This window comes from Phalaenopsis equestris, unplaced genomic scaffold (assembly GCF_001263595.1).
Source record: "Phalaenopsis equestris unplaced genomic scaffold, ASM126359v1 Scaffold234032, whole genome shotgun sequence".
Taxonomy (NCBI): Eukaryota; Viridiplantae; Streptophyta; class Magnoliopsida; order Asparagales; family Orchidaceae; genus Phalaenopsis; species Phalaenopsis equestris.
Window position 1 is genome coordinate 177180 of NW_018251959.1, and position 27198 is coordinate 204377.

The 27198-nt window shown below is 34.5% G+C and overlaps 1 protein-coding gene across 1 annotated transcript in view; it reads right to left on the reverse strand.

Moving 5' to 3' along the window:
* The window catches only part of LOC110038820 (proline-rich receptor-like protein kinase PERK10), a gene marked incomplete at its 3' end in the record, with an annotated part of 44964 nt that overhangs the window by 12439 nt on the left and 5327 nt on the right, over window positions 1-27198 (reverse strand). Inside the window, 1 exon segment of the mRNA XM_020743731.1 lies at window positions 1363-1614. Within this exon segment, the coding sequence (XP_020599390.1) occupies window positions 1363-1614 (252 nt within the window).

The following is a 27198-nucleotide window of genomic DNA, read 5'->3' on the forward strand; positions in this document are numbered from 1 at the left end:
TAAAGGTGCTCGCAGAGAATCACTGACAAATATGACTAATTCTGATGGGAGACAGGATGACAGATTCCACCGCCGAGAGTGAACGGGAATGGATAGTATCCATAGAGGGCGGTCTAGCTCGTGTCATACGCTCTCACCATTTTAAAAATAATATTATTATATTATTAATTTTATTTTAATAGTATTTTTCTTTATTTTAGTAATGATGATACTGCTAAGTGATATGTGTATCTTATTTTTTGCGATGTTCTGAAGTGAATTTTTACTTCTAAAGTATCAAATATATTGTCATAACAGTTATGTTGCAAACAACATTACTACACAGATGCAGAATAGTCATTTGTCAAGAAATAGCTGTGTTGTAGCTATTTTCAAACAATAATCAACAATCAGCCAATCAGCTTATCCGCAGCAGCCTCTGCACAATAACTTTCTGGGGCAGCTACAACGCAGTAGCTTTTTAATAAGCTGCAGCTACCCCAAACAACCCTAAATGAATGTAAGATACTTTATATAGTATGTCAGCAAATTGCTCTCACCAACCACAATTTTTCAAAGAATAATTTCCTAAAAACATGGTTTGCATCATGCATGCTGCATATTTATATCGTTTTTCAGTAAAAAAGAACAGTTCATAATGTTTCAAGTCACCTTATTCCTTACATTGTCTTTGTAAATTTAAAATCTATTCATTGATCATTTTCCCCTCATCCTTTTGATCGATCATTACAGAAATTATAAACTCTAAAAAGTTTTACCTAGTATGTGAAGCTCTTGTGATTAGGGAAAAGTTCAACGTACAGAATTTTAATTGCACGTTGTAGAGTTGGCTATTTTCAATATCTGAACCCGCAAAGTCAATGTCATAATGTTAGCATACTATTCATTTCTACAAGCTTATCATCCATCAAATCAAATCAAATATCACTAAAACTGACATAATTATCAACAGGCTAGCATATACGCAGACTAAATTTTGCTGCCCATGGATAGAAATCATTACGAAACAGTCATCGAAAAAGTAACTACAATTCTTCAAAGCCAAAAGCTACACATTTGAAAATGGTTTAATACCTAAGAACCAAATGCCTCGTTAATAGCCCATACATGATCATTACTGAATAAATTTTTTGCTTAGCCCTACTAACTTGCAGAAGGCCAACCAAAACATAGATTCAAAACAAGAATTCTACATTAAAGTATGCAACGGACACTTCACCAGAATACACAATATAAGAAGAGACCATAATTTCAAGACTAAAAAGAGGAAACCGTCCATGCTTACGTTTAGCTTTAATACTATGAACCGTACTTAAAATTGAAAACATGATTTTGTGAAAAGTTCCAGGAAAGACAATGCACCTCTCTTAAAATATTTTCCAACTGTCTCAGCTTTCCATCCAAGCTTCCATAGTTATTTCCAATTGAAACCTTCAGATCATCTACGGAATTTTCAAGAATGCATGTTCTGCTCTCTAGCTGAGACAATCTTGAACCCATACCTTCAAGAGAATGTAAGATAATATCAGCATACTTCTTAACTGTGTTTTCTACATCTTCCACTGAAGCACCATAACGCTGGGCAAGCTTGATGTCAGGACTAATAGTTGTCGCCTGTCAAAAATGATGAAATCCATGAGATGTTATGGAGCTTCAATTTAAACAATACAGTAAATATAGAGAAGCAATGACTTGACGCAAAACATCATAAAAGTTTTTCTAATACACCAGAAAAAAACACTATTTAAGATTAAATACTAAACAACGCAAAATTAGGCTATCATCAGTCTAGTAAAATGTCCTTTTATTTAAGTTCACTTAAAACTTTCTAGTCTGTAAATAATCAACAGCTTTTAGATGTCCATTAAAAAGTTAATGCTAAGAAGATCCACAACTGCAGATATTTTTAGGTACACTTAACCTGCTGGATTTATGGATAATATTTCAGTGATTTCAGTGTAAATCTTCTAATAAAATGCTAAAATGTAAAAGAATGCTGAAAAGGAAAAATTTTAGTTACATTCGAGAACAAAAAATATCCTAAAATGTGCGATAATCATAAAGAAATCAAAATTGGAGGCAAGAAATTAAAGTTATATGAAAGAGCAATAGAACATTGACACGAAAAATTGCATTAGTACCAAAGATTCAATTTAGCTCCTGTCAGAATGATCTATTATGAAAATAATGTGTTAAATTGTTAATGAAAAAGAATAGAGTGGAAGACAAATCCAATATGATTTCTTTTTTCATTTTTATATTGAGCATGCAGTTAAGTACAATGAGAAATGATTGATCACAAATTATAAGGATGAAATACGTCCAACATTATAAGTAAGATATGAAGCAATCAAAGAGTTTCAAATTGTAGTAGAATTCTAAAAGGATACACATTAAATCAAATATTCATTCATACTAGTTATGAAATACTTACAAATAATAATTAAATTCAGATAGCTTGATGATGCTCTTTATAAACGACATAATTCTAGCCGGCGAGGCATCTAGCAAAATCAATTTTTTAGATGATAAATAACTTGGTATTTATGGAATAAAAATTGCGTTCAGGTTATTTTAGAGATTGTTATAATATCAGTAAATATTAGTTGTAGTTTAAATTTTACCTAGGTGCGATATAAATATTTTGAAATTACACATGTGGACATGGTTTCTGGAGCAACGAAATGGTGGGAAGTTCGTACAGGGTATTATGTAAAAAAAAAGTGTCGAGTCAGAAACAAAATTTATAGAGCTACAATGCAGTGAGTTTTATCATATGGATATTGGGTGGTTAAAAAGTCCCAAAATAAGCTAAGTAATAAGAAGGAAAAAATGGATATGGCAAACTTTAGAAAGATAAGCTAATGGATGATTATATTAAAGAGATGATTAAAGTAGTATCAATTAAATATGAGATAGAAAGTCTAGACTTCAATGATTTAGACATGCACAATGAAGTGTAAAAAAGCACTCGTAAGATGAGTAAACAAAATTAATATTAAAAAATTAGAAGATAAAAACGATAAACAAAAGGTAATAGAAATAGAAGTTGAGTAAATGATTGCAAAAAATAAGTTTAACACCTCAAACAATATCAACTCAAAAGAAAAAAAGAATAAGAATTCTGTAAGAAAACCTCATCAGTTGGGATAAATAGGGATGTGCATTATCTAGTTATAAATGAAAAATATTTTTAGGTTATTCGGTTCAGTCTTTAAATTAATGGTTTGGATACAGATTTGAAAAATCAAAATATTTGGTTTTGGTTATTCGATCAGTCTTTGATTCAAAATTTTCAGAAAAAATGAAGATCAAATCAATAATAATATAAATATAAAATTTGTGGAACACTTACATACATACCACCCAATTCTTAAATATGTGCATATCTATCACCTAAACTTTGCTTTCTATATTTACGCCACCCAAATCATTCATATCACACCAAAAATACCACTATTTTACTTTTAAAAAGTAAAATACACCTTTTCATGCATAGGTAAGCTGGTATGTATATAAAAATTAAAGTTTAGTTGTTGATACGTAAATATATAAGAACTGCATTGTATGTATGTAAATCTTCCAAATTTTATTTCATTTCATTTTGTTTTTTTTGGCTTGACTGCGGCGGTTTTAAATCTCACTTGAACCACTCGGATTGGTGTTGAAGTTGTGGATTCAGGTTAGGATTCAGAGCAGTTTAGCTCATCGATTCAGATTCAGGTTTGCAAAAATACATCCCTATGCTATAGAATTTCTTCCTTTTACACTTTCATATTTGTTTAGATTTGGAATAAAGCAGCCCACTTTTATTAATAGAAAAAAGGGTACTTAAACTCAATTATAATAGGCACAACAAAGAAAAGAAACAAAACAGAATAAAATAAATAGTAAAGGAATAAAAATAGAGTAAATCAAAAAATGAAATACATAATGAGGGAATTTGAAGCTAATAGGCAATAAATAATAAGTAATAATGGCTAGAGATTTGATTGTTGTTATAAATATAATACTCCCCTCAGGTTGAAGCATAGATGTCAATCACGTTCAACTTGAATTTGAAGTCATTGAAAAAATGTCAAGGAAGACTCTTGGTGAGGATATCCGCTAGTTGACTAGTGGAGGGTAGAAAAGACAGAAATTTCACCGAGCTCGATCTTTTTTTTAATAAATTGTCCATCAATCTCCATATGCTTGGTACGATCATGCTGGACTGGATTTTGTGGAATGTTGATGGCAGTTTTATTATCATAGAATAGTTGCAGTGGGATAGAGGTTGACATACGAAGTTCATGGAGTATGATGTGTAACCAAAAGGTTTCATAGAGCCCCCAAAGCTTTAACACTGCTCCGAGCAACCATAGACTATTTTTTTGCTTTTCAATGTGACCAGATTTCCTCATACAAATGAGCAATATTTCAAGATGGAGCGTCATTCATGAATCGACCCGGCCCAATCAGCATCTGTATAACTGCGAGGTGTGACGAAAGAAAAACAAAAATGAGCTTGGTGTACTTTTTAAATAGTAGAGAATCCGTTGGACAGTTTGGAGATGGTGCTCATAGAGGTCATACATTAATTGACTCACCATACTGATAGCATGGTATATATCAGGGCGAGTATTGGCGAGGTTGATGAGTTTCCCCGCAAGGCGTTAGTAGTGAGCCTTGTTGACAGGCACAATATTAAGAATGTCAAATAATTTTTCATTGGGATACATAGGGACAGCCACTGATTTGCACAAAAGAATATTATTTTCTTTCAAGAGGACAAGCACATATTTACGTTGAGAAAGGCAAATGTCTGAGATGATCGAGCTACTTCTATGCCTATAAAGTACTAGAGCTCCCAAATCATTCATTTCAAAGGATTTAGCAAGAATGTCTTTTAAAGACTTTAGGGACTGAGAGATTATTACCTGTAAGAGAAATATTGTCAACATAGACAATAAGAAAGATACTTGGCCATTGAAGGAATGCTAGAAATAGAGTGTGATCGGATTGAATTTAAGTAAAACCATAGCGCACAATCACCTTTGTGAACTTATCAAACCAGACCTTGGAGGACTGCTTTAGCCCATAGAGAGACTTTCGCAGCCTGCATATTTGCCCTTTGGAGACAGTAGAGTCAAAGTCCAAAGGAAAAGACATGTATAACTCTTTCGTAAGCTTTCTATTCAATAATATATTTTTGACATCCAGCTGGAATAAAGGCCAATCAAGATTCACTACAGGAGACAACAGGACTCGAATAGTGTTTAACGTAGCCACTAAAGTAAATGTCTCCTATAGTCAAATACTTAGGTCTAAGAGTACCCTTTGGCAACCAATTGGGTCTTGTTGCGTTCAAAGAATCCATCAAAATTGAACTTGATGCTAAAAATTTATCGTCACTCCACAGCTTTTTAATTTGAGGAAGATCAACGACATCTCATGTATGGTTCCGCTACAGGGCATTCATCTTCTCAATTACTGTCGTTTTCCAGGCAAGATCAGCAAGAGCAACCTCAATAGTAACAGGGATCTGATGGTCCGTCAGGGTAGAGGCAAATGCTCTGTAGGTCGGCGATAAACTGCGCAAAGAGACATATTTTATCATAGAATAGAGGGAGCATGTCCGATTTCATATTTTACAAGAACTCACCTCCACATTCGAAGAAGGGGTCGCACTGAGAATGTCGCCCTTAGTGGAGTCAAGGTCCCATGAGGTAGTGGATTCTAGAGTAAGAGCATTGAAACGGATGCGCCAAGTGTAGAAGCGGATAGTGGGAGGGAGAGATGGTGCACTCAACAAATCCGAGAACTCACCGGATGGTGCACTCACCAGGACAAGGGATTCATCGATAGCGGGAACAATTGAGAGAATATCCATAGAAGTAGGATAAGGGGTAGTGTCTAAGAACCCAAGATCCCCCTCACTTGGGGCCTAGTTAGGAAAATAGGGAATACTTCAAAAAAGAAGACATCAGCACTCACATATATTTTGTTAGTGGTATAATCAAGGCATCGATACCCCTTTTAAGTAATGGAGTACCCAAGGAAGATACATTTTATGAATCTGGGATGAAGTTTACTCTGATTGGGGACAGTGTTCCGAACAAAGCAGTGCACCCAAAAATCTATGGGTCTAATGTGAAGAAGATCCGATTGGTGGGGAAGCATGACATCAAGACGGCTAAGAGGGTTCACTTCTAAATTTTAAAGGGGACTCTATTTATGAGATATATGGTAGTGAGAATGACATCAATCCAAAAATATTTCAGAACATTAGATTGAAACATAATGGAGTAAATAACGTCGAGGAGATGACGAATTTTCCTCTCGGCTATCCCGTTTTGTTGGGGAGTATCTGTACATGAGCTATGGTAGAGAATACCCTTATCAAGAATTCACTCAAAATAAAGTTAAAGAATTTAGGACTATTATTAGTCTAAATGACCTGAATGAGAGTTTTGAACTAAGTCAAAACAAAATTGTACAAATTTTGGAAGTTGACAGCAATTTCCGATTTGCTTATTAAAATATAGATTCACGTCATCCAAGTATGGTGTTCAATCAAAGTCAGGAAACACCTTTTATTGGTGTAGCTGGAAGTGTGAGAAGGTCCTCATAGGTCACTGTGAATGAGAGAGAAAAGAACGTAAGGAGTGTAAGTGTAGATTAGGTAATAAACCAGATGATATTTGGCTAACTGACATATCTTACAAATAAAATTTAAAGAGTTTTTATTGGAAAACATCAAAGAATGCAAACTTTTTAAATATTGGAAACTATGTGGCCTAAACGACAATGTAAATAAATAATGGGACATTCAATAAATCGAGATAAGCTACAACTTCTGAGATATGTGTCGGCATTTTTTGTGCTCTTCTCTTGGAAGTAGTAGAGACCAGCCGCCCTCTTAGCAGTTCCAATAATCCTCCTCAAACGATGATCCTAAAAAACACAACTATCAGAAGAAATGTTAGCTACGCAATCAACATTATTCATCAACTTGTTAACCAGATAACAAGTTACATTGTAACTAGAGAACATGTAAAACAGACTCCATAGTTTGATCGGTTGCTAGCACAATTGATCCTTTACTAGCAATAGAACAACAAGAACCATCGGTAATTCTGGCTATATTTTTTTCAGAGTAAGGATAGTAAGTTGAGAAAGCTTATGAACATCCCGTCATGTAATCCGTGGATTCTGAATCAATAATTCACGGACTGGAGAAGGAATAAACTGCAAGAGCTATAGAAAGAGTACCTTGTTGGATGTGGAAAGTCAACGGATCTGAAGAAACTTGATTTGCTCTAAGAAGCTTTATGAATTACTCCATCTAGTTTTTCGGTGATCCGGAGAATTCTAGAATATTCTGAATAGAAGTCGGTCGAGTCATGCCTTGTTCGGCCGTGGTCGTGAGTCCCTTGACAGTAGAAAATTTGGTTGAAAGCTTGTATGACAGCTTAGCATTTAGTTTCCAACACTTATCCCGAGTACAGTTCGGTTTGTGATAGTAATCACTAGATAGGTGAGCGGTACGTGATGGCATGTAGGAGGGTTTAACACTATTTGAGATTAAGGCGGATGACTCAGTTGAAGGTGTAGAAGTGTCAAACATGACAAGTCTCTTGCTCTCTTCTCGACGAATCTCGGTGAAAGCAATGCAAGCAGAAGGAAGTGGATCCCGACCAATATTATAGCCCTGGACTTCATCAAGGTTTTTATTAAGGCCAACTAGGAATTGAAACATGCAATCCTTTTCTACAATCTTCTGGAAGAGAAATCGGCCAGAGAATCCTAAGGTCTGTTTGGGGCAGCTGTAGCTTATTGAATAATCTGCTGATAAGCTGATTAAAAATAATTTGCTGATAAGCTAAGTGGGGTAGTTATTACAAATTTTTATTTTTTTGGAAAAGCCAGACTGCTGACAATAAGCTGTCACCGCATCTAGATAGTGCCGTGTGAAAATGTTGTCTTCAGCATTTTGAAAATACATAAGCTGCCAAAATGCAGTTTACCCAAATAGGTCATATGCATTTTCAAAACACCACCGCAACAAATAAGCTGCCTCAAACGGGCCCTAAGTGTAGTCGTAGCACATGTCATATTTCATTCATAGTGCAACAAGGTCATTATAGTACTAAGTCATGGTCCTTGACCCCTATTTTGCCTCCTAGACTTTCTTAGATACCTCATAGAGTCGGGCGAAATTTCCTACATCCGAGTAGGTATCACGGACAGCCGTCCAGAGAACTTTGGCTGAAAGGAGGAACATAAATGAATAACCAATAGAAGACTCCATAGATTTGATCAGCCACGACATGATTATGAAGTTCTTCACTTCCCAAGCTCCATATGTCGGGTCAGTCTTTGGAGACGAACTATACCTGTGACATAACCAAACTTTCCACATCCTTTAATGAACAAAAACACCACTTGAGAGCATTGAAGAAAGCTACTGTCTTTCAGTTTGTGTTGTCATTAAGAAATCATGTTGGTTTCCGATCTTCCAGTCTGCAAGAGGGCAAAATTTGGAGTTGATTCTCTAGTGGAATCAAGAACACCTTATGAAGGTGGTTCAAAGTTGGAGCAATCCGCCATAATTTCGATTGAGACAAAGAAGATCTAGTTGTGATTCTAAGCCATTGATGAATTCAAGTTGGGTCACCGACAGACAGATACAATGGGGGAAATCCGAATCCGGACACTTGTAGAGATGTTGGTCTGTTGTAGGAATTCTGTTGGACACAATAAAGGAATTCCGTTGGACACAACAAAGGAATTCCGTTGTATAAATTTAGCTGGACAGAAGAGACAGATACAAAGAATTCGGTTGTTCCTTACGACAGTAGTGGCATATTGCACTTGCATAGGAAGGCAGAGGAGACAGATATGATTGCACTTGCAGAGGAAGGCAGAGGAGATTGGTTTGCACTTCTAATTAGCGACTGGAATGAGAGTTGCAGGGAAGCACCTGTTGGTCTGACGGCTTGTGTTTGCAGAGGAACGGTAGAAAGGAAAGCATGCAGGCCTACCAGCTATTGAGGAGATCGGCGGCTGCAAGAGAGGCCGACAGAGGCCTGGATCTAGACCTAGCTCTGATGCCATGTTGAAATTTGAAATAGAGCGGAACGCTTTTATTAATTAAAGAAGGGATATTTAAACCCAATTACAATAGGCACGCAAAGAAAAATAAAACATAATAAAATAAATAGGAAATGAATAAAAAAAAGTAAATAAAAAAAAGAAAATACATAATGAAGGAATATAAAAATAGCATGCAAGATATAACAAGTAATAACGGCTAGATATTTGATAATTGTTATAAATCTAGTAATATTAGTTATTTCTCCTCTATCGATTTTTTGTTCCTTTATAGCTAAGAGATTAGTTACTTCGTCATAGTTATCATCACCACCAGTTAGCAATTATCTTCTCGTCGCATTCCTAATCAATTTCTCATTCCCAATCAACTTAATTAAAATTTTCTATGAATTTTCCCAATTCTTGTAATTGGGAAAAATCTCAAATGTTGAGAATAAATTAGGTCATTATTTATTGCTCTCCATTATTTTATATTTTTTTTAAAAAAAAAGCCCAAAGGCTAATATATTAAGAGGAAAACGTATAGATAGGTTGTATGAGATGACTTAAAAGAAGGTCCAACTCACACAAAAATTCAAAGAAACAAAGATACATAAAGATAAAAAAAATCAAAAATCCACCAACAGGCGCAAAGGTGTTAAGAACGTCCCATTTTAGTTCTTCCTCTGCCTCTAATTCTCAGAAGGGAGCCAGCTAACAAATTGGTAAGGTGCGTACCATTACCCGAAGTAACCAAAGTATCATCAATCAGATTTCTAAGCTCAAGTATGTCTCCATTCTTCTTCTTCCTCCTGGATGTGTAAACCTGTCATTCCTCATCCGATGATTGACTCAATTGATCAATGGATTGGATTGGTCCAAATCGGAAAGGTGTAGGATGTTGCACATCTTGATCCCCTGAGTCTGAGTAGCATTAGCATTTTTCTGGACCTGATGAGGCGGTAGTGAAGCAGCAGAGGTATTTTCACCTGTAATATCAGTGATAGGTTCTAGGGCAGGAGAAGTCTGAAGAATCTCCCTCGCCTCCACGATAGGTCCCGAAAACGGGGGAGCTGCAACAATGTGTGGAGACTGAATGATTGATATAATGTCAGCGGGAATAGTGACGTCTTCAGGTGTATCCTTTTGATGATCAATAGTGTTAATAACTAGGAGCTGATCAGGAGAAATTTGAATCACTGCCTCTAGCGAAGCACTTTATTTTTTTGGTCTGAGGTGGGGATGTAGATGATGACATTGAGAATTGGAGTGACCAAAACCGAACATACTACAGTTCGAACAATACGAAGGAAAAGGCTCGCCAATATCTATGACGTTGTGTGCCCAACCATATTTTCTCAGAAGAGGAAGAAGTAATGTCTCTTTCAATAAGTACTCGGGCTTCAGATGGACGGGAAAGTACTCTCTTTTAGTACGCATTCATGTAGAATTTTGGCAATTTAGTAAAATAATATTATTGAGCAACAAAAAGGGTATAAATACAAGATACAAGGGGCATAAAAAAGGAAAGAAATAAAACCAACACCATTCCTAATAGCGCCCCAAAGATAAAAGAAATGGCATAAACTAGGAAATTCATATAAAAAGAAATAGCAAGAAAGACAATAAAAAAATAACTTCTAATATAATAACTCGTAATATTCCCCCTCAAGTTGAGGCATAGATATTCATCATGTTCAACTTAAATTTGAAATCATTAAACAACAGCCGAGAAAAGTTCTTTGTGAGGATATCTGCAAGTTGACCATTGGATGAGACAAATGAAACACCAACCTCCCCGGAATCGAGCATCCCCTTGTAATCTTTACATGCTTGCTACGATCATGTTAGACCAGAATATGAGCAATATTAATTGTGACTTTATTAACACAGAACACTTGTAGAGGAGCAGAGACCAACATACGTATTCGAGGGGCATGATCTGTAACCAGAGCACTTCACAGATTCAAAAGGACATGGAACAAAACTCGGCTTCTACATTGTTTCGGGCAACCACCGACCGTTTCTTGCATTTCGAAGTGACCAGATATCCTATACAAATGAGCAATGCCCCAAGATAGATCGTCGATCAAGGATGGACACTGCCCAATCAGCGTCGTACAAAACTACAACAGAACAAGTGGTGTAGCGCGAGAATAACAAACCAGAGCCCGGTGTGCCTATTAAGTAGTGAAGGATCCAGTGAAAAACTGTGAGATGGTTTCATCAATATTGTGCTCATAGAGGTCATGCATGAACTGACTTACAATACCTACCGTGTGGCAAATATCGGGGCGCATATGGGCGAGATAAATGAGTTCCCCACAAAGCGCTAGTAGTTTGTCTTGTTCATAGGAACAACATTGAGAACATCAGCCAATTTCTCATTGGGGTTTATCGGAACAACCACTGGTTTGCAAAGTAAAATGTTAGTCTCTGTCAATAGGTACATCAGATATTTGAGCTGGGAATAGCAAATGCCCTTAGAGGACTAGGAAACTTCCATGCTTAAGAACTATCAAAAAGACTCCAAATCCTTCATTTCAAAGAATCCGGTGAGGATGCCTTTAAGAGATTGCAAGGCTGACAAATCATTACCCGCGAGCACAATATTATTGACATAGATGATAAGAATGGCAATTTGGCCACTAGATGAATGTCGAAAGAAAAGATTATGATTTGATTGGATCTGAGAGAACCCATAGTCCATTACCACCTGCGTGAACTTACTGAACCAAGCCCTACGAGATTATTTCAGTCCGTAGAGGGACCTCCGCAGTCAATACACTCGACCCCGGGAAGAAGTAGAGTCAAAGTCTAAAGGTAGAGACATGAACACCTCATCTGAGAGATCACAGTTAAGGAAGACATTCTCGGCATCTAGTTGGAGTAAGGGCTAATCTAAATTCACAGCAAGAGATAATAGGACCCGAATGGTGTTTAGTTTAGCAACTGGAGCAAACATCTCCTCATAGTCAACTTCATAGGTTTGTGAGCAGCCTCTGGCGACCAAATGTGTTTTGTTGTGCTCAAAAGTTACATCTGAGTTAAATTTCATGTTGAAGATCCACCGACAGCCAACAACTTTCCTTCCCCTATGAAAGATCAACAACATCCCACGTATGATTTCGCCAAAGGGCATTCACCTTATCCTTGACTGCAACCTTTCAGGAAGGGTTCGCCAATGCTTGGATGGAAGACGATGATCAATCAAGGAAGTGGCAAATGCTTTTTAGGTTGACGGCAAGCTATAGAATGAGATATATTTTGACATGGAATAAGGAGAACAAACCTAATTGTGTACCTCAATAGAAGAACTCACCTCCTTATTTGGAGTAGGAGTAACCTCCGCAAGTGTTGTGCCAGGGATTTCAATCGAGGCGGATTCCAAGTTCTGCAAAGATGCGGCGAGCTCAAAAGTAGGCATATTGTGACGTGTTTCAACCAAGGGTTTGATGGGCCAAGTATAGAAACAAAGTGGGTGGAGATGAGGTGGATTCAGCGTGCCAGATGGTTCCTCGGGAACAATGGCTGAAGTAGGCGGTATATCCAACAGAATCGAGAAATGAATAGTGTCCAAAAAATCTAGCTCCCCCTCACTTGAGGCAGGGGAAGTAGGGAAATACTTTCAAAGAAAGTGACATCGACACTTACATAGAGTTTATTTGTGATAGGATCAAGGCATTGATAAGTTGGGGCAGGCATTGATAGAATATACGAAAAAGATACACTTGATTGAATGGGGATCAATTTTATTATAAGTTGGGGCAGAGTTTCGAACAAATATTGTGTATCCAAATTTTTTGGGGTCTAAAGTCAAGAAAAACTAATTGGAAGGAAAATAGGACCTCGAGACTACTAATGGGGTCCAGAATTTGTGAATTTTTTGTGGAGACTTTAATGATGAGATATGTGGAGCTAATTACGACATCATTCCAAAACCACTTCAAGGTATTCGAATAAAACATAACGAAACGAGCAACTCCGAGAAGGTGTCAGTTTTTCCACTTAAATATCCTATTTTGTTTAGTAATATCCACACAAGAGCTATGATGGGGGATGCCTTACCTATTAAAAAATTTCGTAATATAAAATTAAAAAAATTCACAGTTGTTGTCAGTTCGAACAACTTGAATTGATGTTTTGAATTTTGTCAAAAAGAAGGAATGACAATTTTTGAATGTGACAACTTCAGATTTTTTTTAAGATATAGACCTACCTCATTCGAGTGTGATAATCAATCAAGATAAGAAACCACTGTTTATTGGTGTAACTAGGCATTCACGAGTCCCCACAAGTCACTATGAATTAGTGAAAAAGGAGTGGGTGTAAGAGTGGTGAATATGGTACTCAATGTTGTTAAGCTAACTTACAAAATTCACATTTAAAACTAGATAATTTTTTATTAATAAACATCAAAGGATACAGCTGTTTAAAATATTGAAAACTAAGATGACTCCAACAACGGTGTAAAAGCATAATAGAACATTTAATGGACTAGAAACGACTACAACTACTTAATGGAGTGACCTCGTCAACACTACTTTTCCCTGAGAAAAACTAGAGCCCAGCTAGCAGTTCCAATCATGATCTCCGAACAATGATCCCGAAAGACAAACATCTGGAGAAAAATAAGAAACACAATCAAAGTCATATGCCAACTTACTGACTGACAAGAGGTTGCACTTTAACAAAGGTACATGTAACACAAATTCTAGAGGCAGTTCTGCTGTTAGAACAACAGATCATTTACCTACAATGGAACTATAGGAGCCATCAGTAATTTTAACAGTATCTCTGCCAGAACACGGAGAATAAGTTAAGAAGGCTTGAGCACATCCGGTAATATGATCCGTGGCACCTTACTCGATTATTCACGAACTAAAAGAAACTAACAAAGTGAGTGTCATACCCTAACGAACATGGGAGATCGACGGGCCGGAAAATAACTAACTAGATTGAAGTAGTTTGATCGAGTGCTTCATCCGACTCTTAATGGAGTATGATAATTCCGGGATATTCTGAGTGGGAGTCGTCTGTACAGTTGTGGCTTTTGAGGTCGTGGCAAGACCCTTAGCAGCGAAAAATTTGGTTGAAGGTTTATAATTTGGTTTCTTGCGGAGCTTTCAACACTTCTCACAAGTATGATTGGGTTTGTTACAGTAATCATAAGTGAAATAATTGACCCGAGATGACGTGGAGGATTGAGCACTATTAGAGACCAAGGCAGACGATTCCACTAAAGGAGTAAAAGTGTCGAGCATGAAAAGTTTCCGGCTTTCTTAGTGTCGTACCTCAGTAAATGCAGCACGAGTTGAAGGAAGAATCCCGACCAAGAATACAACCCCGGATTTCATCGAGATCCTTGTCTATACCAGCCATGATTCCGACTGAGTCGAAGGTGAGGTTTGAATGCCGAAACATTAAAAGATACCAGCTACAGGAGGAAGAGCTAGGGAAGGGAGACCCCCTAGGGAAGGATAAGGCTGCACATGGCGATGTAGTCGGCGGTCCTGGTTGGAGATGTAGCCCGAGATGTAGCTGGAAAAAGGGAGATTCTTCAGCTAGGAACAACAATAGAAAAGAGCAAAGACAGAACCTTCAGAGAAATTCTAGTAAATCGACTGAAGATCTTAGCATGGCAATAGAAATAATCAGTAGAACAAGCGAAACCAACTGCGGGAAATCCCGTTGACAAGAGAAGGCTAACAAAAATCAGCTATTTTAGGTCCTGGCTTATAAGATATGAGGCAAAGAGGTAGAAAAGAACTGCAAGAAATAAGCTGCAAAAAATAAACTGCAGATCTAGCAGGCCAAACTGCAGGGAATCCCGCAAAAGGAGGGAGGATCGGTGCTCGAAATAATCTGCAGACAATCCTGCAAGGAGAGCTAGCAGCCAGGGAGAAGTATTGGCGACAACTAGGGTTAGATCATTAGCTCTAACACCATGTAAAATTTTGGAAATTGAGCAGGATAATAATATTGAGCAGCAAAAGAGGCATAAATATATGATACAAGGGTTATCGAAACAGAAAGATATAATGCCCAAACATTCCTAATAACACCCAAAAGATAAAAAGAAAAGGCATAAACTAGAAAATACATAATGCATATAAGAAATAACAGGAAAGGCAACAAAATAAACAAAAATAGCTTCAACCAGCACATTGTTTGGCAGTAATGGGGAGGGAAACAAAATTGATTTCAGTAGGGACTGTACCTCTAGCTAAACTAGCTCTCCTTGTACATGGAGATAATTTGTCCATTCCTTATCTTCATTGTAGGGATTAATCTATATATATATATATATATATACACACACACCTGGCATCTCTATGCCATCTCTTACTCTCGATGAAATCCCTATTTTTTGTTGGAGTTTTGATTACCAGGAGAATTAGATGAGAGAGTTAGTTAATTACTTAAATTTACTTCAAATAATGTCTATGATAAGATTTTTGAGATTTATTGGTCAGTAATTTTTTTTTACTTAAAATATAAATATATAAATATATTGAACCAAATGCATTATATGTTTACTAAATAATATTGACAGTACATAATATGTAAATCCCTTAATCTATATGTTTCTAAATAAAATGGTTCTTAATAACCAATTTTTTCATAGGTTCGCTTCCATTAAAAGGAGAAAACTTGTCCTCTAATCTAATTTCATGGTTCAAAAATCAATTAAACTAATTTACACAATATGAATCTTTGTTGGTGGTCATTGTAATGCATGGATTAGTTAGGTTTTGGGCTTGGGTGAAACTTAATTCTACGACTTTATTTCTCAAAAATAATGAAAAATTTGCAAATAATTACCGAAAAAAAGGTTTAAAGTCTGATTCTTTGAAACTTCATTATGTTTATATTTCTACGGTTTCAACATTGATAATTGGTTTAAAGCTTAGATCTAACAAGAATTCATATTCTATTCAAAAATACACACGTGTACATGCTGTCAAGTTCACTTTATTAATTTTCATCCACTTCTCTACTTCATCAGTAAGCTATATATGTGAAGCTTAACTGATACACATTTAAAGCAAGAAAAATGTTGCAATCCATATTTAACTAAATCAACTTGGAATCTCTTTTGAAAAAAATTCTTTCCATCAATGACTAGAGATGACAGTGTTGCAAGAAACCATAGAAGGCACGTTGGAACGAAAGCCAAGCACCTTTTGCTTTATGTTACTTGTTATCTTACATGTAATACTTATACCTTTCACTAATGAATAGAAAGAAACTACTCTACTCAATTGCATAGTAGACCTAGGTTACACAATCTGCTTTCATTCTTGGTTCGACATTAGTTTCATATAAATATATCTTTTTACATTCCTTTTCTTAAAAAAATAAATAGATATTTCTCTCATCTCACAACATAATAGAGATGGATCACAATATTGTAACACTAAAATTTTCATATACATCTTTGTTAAGTGTCTTTGCCTATTCAAAAAGTACCTTGAGTGTAATTCTTTCCGACTACTTTTATTATAGTTATTTGTTTGACCACAACTTATTTTCTTATTTTAACATAATTCGATTGATTATATTACAGTAAATTTTAAGCATAAAATCGTCTGCTAATAAAATTGAAGTTCATCGATTACAGCTTGAAAGTTTTTTGTTTTTTATAATGTGTTAAGAACGATGTAAAGTCCTGGAAGAAATGTTGGAGCAATACCAGCACGTGATACATCCTAATTCTATAATTTATTAAATTCCAAATGATGATTTATTTTATCCATTTATTATGTTGATTATTTAATGGCTTAGGGCCGGTTTAGAGCAGCTTTTTTGGTGTGGTGCATTTTGAATTGTGGTTTCGTCCATTTGGAAACGGCAGCTCGATGGCGTTCCTAAATAATTTATGTTAAAACACGATCGCGAGTTTGACCCCGTGGCCCGTGTTTCTTCGCGTACATATTACCCATGCGTCTCTCTCTCACATTTATTCTTCCTTTCTCTTGACCTTGTGGCTCCCTCTCTCGCGTTTCTTCTACCCTAGCTACCTCTCTCGATCGCTTGCACGATGCTCTTACCCCACTGTTGTGCTGGTGTGAAGGCGGTTGGTGTGGTGGATGTGTTGGTGTCTTGATTTGCTGGTGTGAAGGTGTTGGTCAGGAGGTGGTACTGTTTGTGTAGAGGTGTTGGTGTCTGTGTGGTGTCTGGTGGTGTCTGTGTGGTGGTGGTGTGGTTATGGAGGTGGTGGTTAGTGTGTGATTGTGTTTGTGTGGAGGTGTTGGTGTGTGGAGGTGGTGGTGGTTGTGGTGGATGTGCTGGCGTCTTGATGTGCTGGTGTGTGGAGTTGTTTCTGTGGGGTGTTGGTGTGTGGAGGTAATATTGTGACATTCCTATTTCTCTTTGATTTGCGGTATCGTGGTATTCTTATTTATGTCAATAATTTTTTCATTAGTAATACAATGGTTAAGACAAAAGAGGTTGATTCATCTGCAATGTGGGATAAAGAAAAAATTAATATTTTGCGACATTTGCCTCAAGGAGTTCGATCTGGGAAATAAACCAATAACCTATTTCAAGAAGAAAGGATTACAAAATATTATTAAAAAATTCAAGGAAAATACATAAAGAGAGTACGATAGGATGTAGTTAAAAAAAAATTGAGATCAACTAAAGAATGATTGAAAAATCTAGAAGGAATTGAAGCGAGGATCAATGGGCTTGAGGTGGGATCTGGTAAAGCGAACGATTGATGCTTCCGAAGAGTAGTGGTCAGAGAGACTAGCGGTAAGCATTTTTTAAATGTTATTATATGAATTTGTTGATGGTGTCTGCTACAAAAACTTTAAATACGATGGAATCGATCCTGATTTGAAAGAGAAGTTGGATCATATGTTTGAGGTATCTATCAACAGGCAACAATACATGTGCCCCCAGTGAAACAGGGTTTGATGACATCCCCGAAAATTTGGAAGCTAGCCAAACAGATGATTCCATTGAAGGCCCCAACACAGACTTCCATGAAGTTGAATCCACAAGCCGGTCAAGGCGTCCTCGAGTTGGAAAAAAAAAAGAAAGTGTGAGTTGCTTTCCTTAAAAGCCAAATCTCACAATTGGTGGCTTCATGCACCAATGACCACGGCACATCACGAGCAACTTTTGTCCCGCAAATTATGCAAATTCTGGATGCAACTCTAGCAATTTTCGAGGATATGTCATATTTATTCTCTATAATGTTGTTTGAAATTCGACCCGAAGATAGTTTTTATAGCTATGTTCGCTGACCGTAGATGGTTTGTCTATGTTATTTTCATGGGAGCAGTGACATTTGAGGAACATCTTTTAATTAGATTCCTGTGGGACCATTATATTTGTTTATGATTTCATGATGCTTTAGATATTTATGCTACTTTGGACATGTCACTACTTGAGAGTTTTTATTTCCTTGTTATGTTTTCTATTTACTTCTGTAATATTATTTGCATATATTGGTTTTGTTCGTAATTTTATGATTGTAGTTAATGCATTGATGTTTATGTGTTAGCCACTTCAATACCCAAATACATGAATGCAACTACAAAAATGAGCAAAAGAAGAGTTGTAGCTATCGTATGTTTGGTGTATGAATAGTATAACTCGTATATAGAGCGCTCCCCTTATATGACATTCTCATTTGTTGGCAACAAATGAGTTGGAGAGTTACTTGCGAGTCACCTAACAAGATTTATCAATATATTCAGGATGGTGCAGGCAGTATTCACTGATCTGCTAGTGGAACTACACAGAAATCAGAGACTTCATGGCTCGTCCAGAACGACTTCGCAATAGATGTTGACAATAACCATCTACATATTATCGCAGAATGAATCAATGTGAAGAGCTATATAATGATTTTAACACTCCAAAACGATTTGCAAATACTTCTCAATAGGGTTGAATGCATTTGTCAGTTTTTTTTCACAAGTCATAAAACCAACAGATCCTATATTCAAATGGACCCCCACAAAAATTTCACACGATGATCGGTATATGTCATATTTTGAAGCAATTTCTCTTATTTAATAATTTCAAATTTCATATAAATATCGTAATTACGTAACCCTTCGCTATCTTTCTAGAATTGTATTGAAGAAATCAATGGAACACACGTTAATGCGCATGTTCCAAATAATGAGAAGATCGCATTCATCGACCGTTGTGGGTCCTCGATGAAGAATGTCATGACGGTATACGACTTCAATATGTGCTTCACTTTTGTCAAAACCGATCGGGAGGGCAATGCACATTACGGTAAAATTTTTAAATCTGCAACACAAAATAACAAATAGAGCTTCTTGAGAAGAAAGATGTTGATATGACTTATATTCAAGTCATTAAAGATTAGTATACTAGAGTTGTTACTTGTGTTCGAACTGAAGGAGGATTGACCAAACATTTTCCAATTTTTATTGGATTACATAAGGGATCGACTTTAAGCCCATATCTTTTTGTTTAGTTATGGATGGTCTTACTAGATGTTTATAATAGGATGTACCTTGGTGTATGTTTTTTGTTGTTGATATCCTTCTCGTCGATAAGACGAGAGAACCAGCCCAGGAAAAACTTGAATTATGGAGGTCTACATTTTAGTCTAAAGGCCTTCATTTGAGTAAAATTAAAACTAAATACATGGAATGTAATTTTAGTAGTAGTAGCTCTAGTGACGAAGTGTAACTTTGAGTAATCAAATTATTAAAAGGTGTGAACGATTTAGATATCTCGGGTCAGTTGTTCAAAGCGATGGTGATATTGATGGGATGTTAATAGTAGAATAGTAGAATTCGTTAATAGTAGAATTCAAGTTGGTTGGTTGAAGTGGATGAATGCTCCAGGCCTTTTGTGTGATCGAAAAGTACCACTTATACTAAAAGGAAAATTTTAGAAGATGGTGGTGAGACCTGCAATGTTCTATGACGTTGAATGTTGGCTTTTAAAAGAGAAGCATAATACTAAGTTAACTGTTGTCGGGATGTGAATGATTAGGTGGATGAGTGGCTTTACATTTAGAGACAAAATGTGAAATGAATATATCTGTGATGGGGTTGGTGTAGCTCCAGTGACGGACAAAAATAGATAGTCGTCTTAGATGGTTCGGTCACATTAAATGCTGACCATCTGATGATCCAATTAGGAGAATAGATGTTTTAGATTTGACTTATATTAAGAAAAGTAGAGGTAGACTAAGGAAAACTCGGGCTTATTGTATGAAAAATGATCTTAATTTATTAGAACTAAATAGGATGCAATGAGAAAAAGAATTCACATAGCCGACCTCACGTACTCATATTATAGCTTTGTTATTTTTATTATTGTTGTATATTTTTGTTTTTCTATTGGTGGATTTTGGAGATTTATGATGAGACATTTGACCTTATGGATTCTTCTGGATGGTCTGTTTGTCGCTATTGATTGGTGTCACATGTGAAATCCTAATGAAGACAACCAAATTTCTCTCTCTTTGTCGGTGAAACTGTTTTTAAGGTTCTTCTGGATGGTCTTTTTCGGTGACATGCATATGTGACACACACAAAGTTGGTATTACGTGAGTTAAAGATAACCAAGAACCTTTTTATTATAAGGTTTGTTGTCTTCTTGTAGTGCATATTCGCAAGTTTATATACTAAGTTTTCTGAGATCTCACAGCTGCATAAAACTATAACTAATTAGTTCTATTATCAATTTTTTACCTGTGTTATGTTTAATGAGATGTTTTTTAAAACATTCAGGAAAGATGAGCTCGAGGATTTTTTGTACCTCCAGAGGATTGTACTGCTACTGTAGATTTCAAAGTTCTCTGCTAACTTCACGTTAGCAACATAGCTACAGGAGAGAGTTTTACATGTGTCCGCGGATAATCATGAAAAACTGCGACTCTTTTCAGTGGTCAAATGGGCTGAAAGATTACCGCCGAGTGATCTGGCATGGAGAGTATCCCTGGAGGACAGTTTAGCTCGTGACATACGTCCGTCTGTATCTTAAAAATAATATTATCATATTATTAATTATTGTATTAATAGTTTTTTAAAATTTTTAGTAATCATACTACTCACTGCTAAGTAAGGCGTCTATTTTTATTTTATAATGTTCTACATTGAATTTTTACTTTTAAAATATAAAATGTATTGGTAGAAACAGTTCTATTGCAAACAGCATTACTATACAGGAGCAGAATGATCATTTATTCAGAAACAACTGCAACACAGTTGTTCTCAAATTGCAAAAAAAATACAGACAGTCAACTTCTACACAACAACTTATTATTAAGTTGCAGCTACCCTAAACATACCCTTAATCCTAATTGATATGTATTATTTTTTGTATTGATAATTGATATAGATACACTGTTATTACCTGGTCTCAAGCCCTGGATGCGAAAAATGGAGGGTTCCATTAGGTAATTGACAATTACTATAAAATTTTAGTTAAAAAATCATGACATGAATCATTTAAATCATTGTGAAAATGTTAAGGTGTCCCATAGAAGGGATGTGTTATATGGCGTGAATATAATGAAAAGTGTGCAACGGCCACTACACCAACGACCGGGTGAATTGTCAAATAAGCAAGGGTTCCCACATTATGGACTGATGTGAGCAAAGAAGTTGCTCCATGAAACTAATATTATGATAAATATAAGTAGTTTCGCAGGTAAATTAATAAATATTATGGTTCATAAGAAGATAAATATCTTATACATTCAAGAAACTAAATGAATTTGAGAAAAGACTAAAGAGTTTGATAGCTTATGTTTTATCCTTTGGTATTCAGGTAGAAATCACACTAGAAATGATGTAAGTTTACTTATAGAAAAGAAATTGAAAGATAATGTTGTAAAAATTATAAAACTGAATATAGAATTATAAACATAAAGATTGTTGTTGATACTCAGATTTTTAATGTTATAGATATTTATGCTCCTTAAGTAGATTTAAATATAAGTTCAAAAGACAAATTTTAAAATGACAGAAGAACTAATACAACCAATACTTCTTGAAAAAGAAATTTTATTGGAGGAGATTAAAATGAACATGTTATAGAGTGGTAGGAAATTTTAGAAATATTCATGATGGCTACGATTTTGAAGTGATTGATGAAGAATGTAAAGTCATATTAGATTTTGTTTTAGTTTATGCTTTTGTTATTGCTAATACTTTATTTTAAAAAAGAGATGAGCATATTATTACTTATAAAAATGGATCTAAAAAAACACAAATTTATTATTTTCTTATAAGAAAAAGAGATCGTCTAGAATCTAATGATTGTAAGGTCATGTCAAATGAAAATTTAAATACTCAACATCAATTATTAGATTTGGATATTACGATTAAGAGTTGCAAGATAAAAAATACAATAAAACATTATCATAGAATTAGATGGGATCACTTAAAAGACAAATAAAATTATTTTATAAATAAACTTAAAAATTTTAACATTTGGAATGTTCATGAAGAAGCTAATTTTATGTAAGATAAAGTAACAAACCCTATTAACAAGTGGCAAAAGATATATTTAGAGAATCAAAAGAAAAAAAATTAAACAAAAATAGTTGATGGTGAAATAATAATGTGCATGAGAAGATAAAATATAAGAAGTGTTATAAAGACTGGTTTAAATGTAAAAGCTTAACGAACTAGGAAAAACATAAGGTGGCCCAAAGGGAATCATAAAGAATAATTTGTGACTCTAAGAATTTTGTTTATAATGATATTTATAAAAGATTAGATAATAAAGAGTGTAAAATATATATGTATAAACTAGCCAAATAAAGAGAAAAAATAAAAATTTAATTAAAGTGTATTATATATGAAAATCAACAAATACTTTTCCATATTCAACATAGATGAGTGAGCTAATTTGATGAACTTTCAATAAAATTTCTGAAAAATATGATTGACCTTAGTGATCCTAATCTTGTTAATAAAAATTAAATTTTTATTTTTACTATAACATTAAAAAAAAATTTATGAGGCGTTATAGAAAATCAAAGGCAAAAAATTAATAGTATCTGATAACATCCATATTGAACTGTGGAAATATCTAAGAGATTTGAGAGTTTCTTAGCTTATTAAATGCTTTAATATTATTTTAAAATTAAAAAGATGTCTAAGGAGTGGAGAAAGAGTATTTTGGTCGCCATTTTTAAGAATATAGGGAGTGTGCAAATTATAAAGGTATTAAATTAATATGTCATGCTTTAAAATTATGGGAGAGGGTAATTGAACAAAGATTAAGACGTGATATAAAGATATCTCATAATTAGTTTAGATTTCTTTTAGGCAGAAAGCGATACATTTATTGAGAGGTTTGATGGAGAATTACACAGAGACTAAGGAGGATCTACATATAATTTTTATTGATTTAGAAAAAGCTTGCATTAAGATTCCAAGAGAAATTCTTTGGAGAGTTCTAGAAAAGAAGGTGTTGGTATGACTTATATTCAAGTCATTAAAGATATGTATACTAGAGTTGTTACCTGTGTTCGAATAGGAGGACTAACTAAGCATTTTCCTATTTTAGTTGGATTAAATTAGGGATCGGCTTTAAGCCCATATCTTTTTGCTTTAGTTATGGATGTTGTTATTGGACATATACAAGAGGAAGTTCCTCGGTGTATGCTTTTTGCTCATGATATCCTTCTCATGGATAAGACTAGAGGAGTTCAAGAAAAACTTAAATTATGGAGGTCTATATTGGAGTCTAAAGGCCTTTGTTTTAGCATATCTAAAACTGAATAAATGAAATGTAATTTTAGTAATAATAGCTCTAGTGGTAGAGTTGTAACTATGGGTGATCAAATTATTAAAAGGTGTGAACGTTTTAGATATCTCGGGTCTATTGTTTAAAGTGATGATCATATAGATAGGGATGTTATTAGCAGAATTCATATTGGTTGGTTGAACTGGAGGAATGCATCGTGCTTGTTGTATGATAGATAAGTATCGCTTAGACTTAAATAAAAATTTTATAAGATGGTGATGAGACCTGCAATGCTTTATGCTGCAGAAGTTAGCCCTTAAAAGATAAGCATAAAACAAAAGCTAAGTGTTGCTGCAATAAGAATGCTTAGATGGAAAAGTGGCTCGCACTTAGAGGCAAAATGCAAAACAAACCTATCAATGAAAGTTGTTGGTGTTGCTCCAATTGCATGCAAGATTAGAGAGAGTCTTCTTAGATGATTTGGTCACACTAAACGTTGACCATCCAATAATTCAGTTAGGAGAGTAGATGTTTAAGATTCCACTTATGCTAAGAAAAGCAGAGATGGAACTAAAAAAACTTAAAAAATGAACTTAATCTATTAGAATTAATGGAAATATGATACTCAATAGAATACAAAGGAGAAAAATGATTCATATAGTCGACCCTACTTAGTGGGATAAAGACTTGTTGTTATTATGTTGATAAATGTTGATATCACATCGTGATGGAAGATTTAATATTGTAATTTCTCCACAAAACCACAACTCCACCTAACAATTTAATGTCGTAGGTGAAATTAGCACTTCAAGTAGCAAACCAACACCTACAAATGAAAAAACAAAAAACACTAAAGCGCAAGTCTAAAGTTTGGAATCATTTTAAAGCTCACATCTACTGAGAGAGAAAGAGCGAGTAAGTGTAGCTACTTTAGAAAGACAAATCATAATGATTCAAAAGTTAATCGAGTAACAAATTTGAGGGCATATCTTTTTAGTTGCCAAAAAAAATATTTATAATAATGCAAGTACCCACGTGAATTGGTGTTACATCTAAGTTTTGAAGGAGATGAATGTTAGTACCCTCGAGGCTTAGAGATTTGATCAAGAAAATATTAGAAAGCCCTAAGTCATGATGATGATTGTAGATGAATTAACCTTTAAACATAATAAAGATTGGGGATTCAAACATTTCATGTCGCAATGTTGCCCAATATTTTATATTTTTTTCTCGATGAAGTCCTACACATTACTATTTTCAATTTTACCAAGAGAAGTTCAATTTGAAGCAAATTTTTAAAAACACTAATAAAATGGGCTATTTAACTACTAATGCATGAACATCAATTCAAATGATAAATAACACATACCTTACTGCACATTTTATTAATGATGATTGAAATTGAATAAAAGGATTATACATTTTTGTCCGACATACAATTACAAAGGTGAATTAAATGAAAATAAGATGCTCAATAGGACACTTAATAGAATAAAAGCCTGTTGTTGTTGTTGCATATAGTTACGGAGGTGAATTAATTGATCAACAAATTGAGAAATGTTTGATTGAATGGAAAATTGATGCAATCCTTTCAGGTGATAGTTCATAATACAAGCTCAAATACTAATATTATCAATCATTTATAGAAGAATTTTAGTAAAAGAAGGTAAAAGTATTACTGATGATAAGTTCTTGTATGAGAGGTGCATTAGTCATATTATAATTTTAATTATACAAAATGAAAGTAAAGAGATTAATCAATCTATTCATCGTATAAGGATAGATATTATCACCAGCCATACTTCAAAAATTTTAAGAATGTCCTAAGACGAAAATAATATAGAGTAAGAGTTTATTGTTCTTAGATGTATCCAAAAGATAGAATTCTACTTATTTAATGTTGAATGTGGCACAAAAATAAGAGCATTTAAGGCAATGTGGAAGTGGCCCAAATTCAAAGTAGAGTTAGAGAAAAAGGATGAGAAAAATAAGTGTATCTTAAAGGAGATTGTGAAAATATTAGACAGTTGGTTTCAGAGAATTTTTACGAGTTAACTTTAAGGATTTTGGGTTATTTGTGTATCACATTTAATATTTTTTTTCATGAAATTTCTGAGATTTTATATATTCTTCATATTTGATAAGTTGATAATAATCCTAATATTAAAAATATGGCTATAAAGATAAACTAAAATTTTGATAAAGAATAAGGTACTATTATCAAGATGATGAACTTAAATATTTAACTTGCAGTTGTGATTAATCCACCCTTTAAGTTATGCTACGTAGAGTTGAAGGATATGTACGAAAGGCGTGATGGTATTGTTTTAGCACAATTGATAAGGTCCACATGTTATGATATATTTTATGATTACAAGCTGAAGATAATAGGCAAGGCTCAAAATTAAAGTTCACACAAGTCAAGACAACATTCGATTACAACAATTGAAATAAGAAAATGAAGCTAAATAAATCGGATGATGAAATTCAAAATATATAATTATAGAATTGGTGATTTAGAAAATAAAACAGATATGAAGAATTTAAGTCATGAAAGATGATTTTGATATTTTGTGTTGAAGAAAGGTGAATACACCAAGAATTTCTATCCTCTCCGAGAAGTTTAAGTAATTCTCACACCAACTGTTGCATCAGGGTCGGGTTTTAGTATAGGGGGTTTGCGTGCTTAATGCATTTAGAAGTTATTTGTCTCCAAAGATTGTGCAAGCTCTTATTTGCTCTTAGAATAGAAACCAGCCTAAATGGACAATCGATCAATTGAAAATGATATGCGTGATGTTAACAAATTCGATGAAGGCCTTATGTATAATTTTATAATTTGTATTATCTTCACAAAATAAGCTAATAATTATTTTTGCTAATATTTTATATAGATTCATAAAAGATTGGAAGCGACTCATACCTTTGTAAGGTTTTCCAATGTCTTTGAAATGATTTGATGGGTTGGGTCAGACATAAATGATTATCATTTATTCCTATTTTTTTATGTTGCATCAAACTCCAAAGTTAGTACTGATAGAGCTTATTTTATTATTTCAGGTCGACTGCAGGTGACAAACTCATATATGTACCACAAAACTGGGTAATAATAAATTTTGCAAAATACTTTCAATTTGGAGCCATATCATCAATCTGTTAATGTTGCTTTTGGTTATAAAAATATAAAAATGTTTTTAATCTTTTTTTGAACTCATTGTTATTCATAATAGATTTATCAATGATTTACTTTGTATCCTATAATCATTTTTTATGACCATTAAATTTTTATATGGTCATGCAATATCTCTTTATGGTTATGCGAGATTATATTTGTTTTCTAGTTGGCTCATAAGCCATAGCAGTGGTGGCATCACTCAATTATCTTAGAGAAAATGTGAGTTATTTCATCAAACA